Source organism: Sprattus sprattus (assembly GCF_963457725.1).
Source record: "Sprattus sprattus genome assembly, chromosome: 20".
Taxonomy (NCBI): Eukaryota; Metazoa; Chordata; class Actinopteri; order Clupeiformes; family Clupeidae; genus Sprattus; species Sprattus sprattus.
The window spans coordinates 14668185-14670457 of record NC_137918.1 but is presented as its reverse complement, the minus strand read 5'-3'; the positions used below and the strand labels follow the sequence as shown (position 1 = coordinate 14670457).

The window sequence follows — 2273 nt, the reverse complement described above, 5'->3', positions numbered from 1 at the left end:
TTCTTCCCAAATATTATCTGACTTATTGTTTGATCTAAAGGCACAATCTTTGTAGTGCAGCCTTGATTATTACTGTGTCTTGTTGCCCATTCTCACGCAAAATACATTGAATCTCCTAAGTGGTCCGAAAACTCAACCCCAGAGTGTTTTCATTTTAACAAAATCTTTCAAATAATCAACAAATGTACTCTGAATAGATACGAACATTTCACCTCACTTTAGCCTATTTAAAATACAGTTTACACTGTGTTTGACTGTGGCCTTAAAGTGTGCAGAAAGTTGTAGGAATTATATGGGACTAATTTATGATGAAGTCTCATTTTTCTTAAAAAAAAACTGCTGTCATCATTTGACCAACAGATGGCCACATAGGATAAACTATTAAAAGCACTGCAACTTAAAGCTGACAAATTATGGTTTATGATGGCACAAAATCGGTGGGATCATGTTGATATCAGGCTGTGGGGTGCGGGGAGGTTTTGAATCAAAAGTGATTAGTTTTAGGTTTGGCAAAACTGATCTCGGCGATAGTTTTTTTGTTTTTTTAGTTGACTATATGACATCTCGAGCAAAGTACCGTAAAAACCCTGCAGGTGGCAGCAAAATGTCATGTACGGCATCGTTTAGCATGAGACTTGAGGCATGAGAAAAAGAATACAACCCGTTCGGCAGGGGGTTTAAACGTGAACACGGCGAGCTAGCGAGTTTGTCGGTCGGTCGGTCGGTCGGTAGGTCTGGTCACGCTGGAGGAGTGCTCCGCTGTCGGCCGTTTGTACTTGGCGAGAGGGAGAGTAAAGAAGACAACACGCGGATATTTAGTTGAGAAAGAAAAGAAAAAGCGGCTTCATTCATCATAAAGAAGCAGAGATAAGAACTACTCTTTTCTTTTAACCTTAATTTGATTTGGCTAACTAGCTAGCTAGCTGGTTATTAGCCAGCAGTCATCGGCTAACGTTAGCAGAAAGGAGACAGGCTTGTTCCGTTCTTTTCCATTGAATTAACGTCTGCTCTTCAAGACAGGCGCAGTACTTTTTTCGTCTCCAGTGCACCTCATAAAGCGGAAGTTATTGATTGCAGCGTGACAGCGACAGTGGGAGAAAATGACGGGGAAATCAGTGAAAGACATTGACAGATATCAAGCAGTCCTGACATCCCTTCTGTCTTTGGAGGATAACAAGTTCTGCGCCGACTGCCAAGCAAAAGGTAACGATTGGCTTTTTTTCGTGTCACCACCGTGACTTTGGTTGTCATGGCTCGCCCTGTTGTTTAGCAAACCGGTTGGTTCCCTAAAGAGTCACTTCCGAGCACAGCTTGGCAAGTCTGTACCCGTAACCTCAGTACCCCCTGCGGTTGTGGAACTTTATTTCTCACCATCTATATCTGCATCAGCCTATCATTAAATATTTCGACCCTGGGCAGGTGTTATCAGTCGTTAGTGTATTTTGAGTACATTTTACGCAGGGTGTGATTGAACTGACTGTCTGACTTAACAGAGCTCATACGTTTGTGGATGTGGGTTGCATTTCCTTCATACTTTTTAGCTTACGTTGGTTGCCGAGCTTTCTTATTGCGAAATAAGTGCCGAACATGTCAGCTTTGACGGTCATTGTTTGTTTTTGGCTGCCTGAATTGCATATCTCATTTTCAGACGTGACTTCATCGTTCTTGCGGTGACAAGTCCAGCACATCTTGTTTTGCAACACTGCTTCCTGTTTTTACTTTTGCTCAGATTGCAACCTTATTATCGTGCCGTGACGTACCAAAGAGGAACAAGCTGTATATTTTTTAGACCGTCATGAGGCGGGACATTATTGATTGATTAGAATAATAATACATTTTATTTAAAAGCGCAGGCCTTCAATACACCCAAGGTCTCTTCGATTGAAATTAAATCATGTAAAATAACACATTTATTAGAGAACAATCTCACATAAGTAAGAAGAGCATAGTTTAAAGAGAGCAAATTTAGAGATTTAATTGTCAATATAATAAAGATGGTGTATTGAAATAAAGAAGTTGAATTGCGGCCATTTCAATAGCAACATACAATAAATACAATGTTATAGGCCTTCAGAAGTTTGGGCAGCATGTCTGTGGAGCATGTGTTCTCCTCCTACTGACTAGCGTTCCTAACCCTTGACCTTCACAGTGGACAGCTCTGTCTGGCCTCTGACTCAGGGCTCTGGAGGAGATATGACCCCTGTCTATCCGTCCCTACTGTGACCCGTCATCGGCTGGCTGTAATCTCAAATTCCTCCCTACCCCTCTCTCTT

The 2273-nt window shown here is 41.8% G+C and overlaps 1 protein-coding gene across 1 annotated transcript in view; it reads left to right on the top strand.

Moving 5' to 3' along the window:
* Positions 1–799: 799 nt before the first annotated feature.
* smap2 (small ArfGAP2) overlaps positions 800–2273 on the top strand; it is a gene marked incomplete at its 3' end in the record, with an annotated part of 44635 nt that continues 43161 nt past the window's right edge. Inside the window, exon 1 of the mRNA XM_080858778.1 lies at positions 800–1203. Coding sequence (XP_080714904.1) covers positions 1101–1203 — 103 coding nt within the window. The 5' untranslated portion in view covers positions 800–1100. The remainder of the gene's footprint in view (positions 1204–2273) is intronic.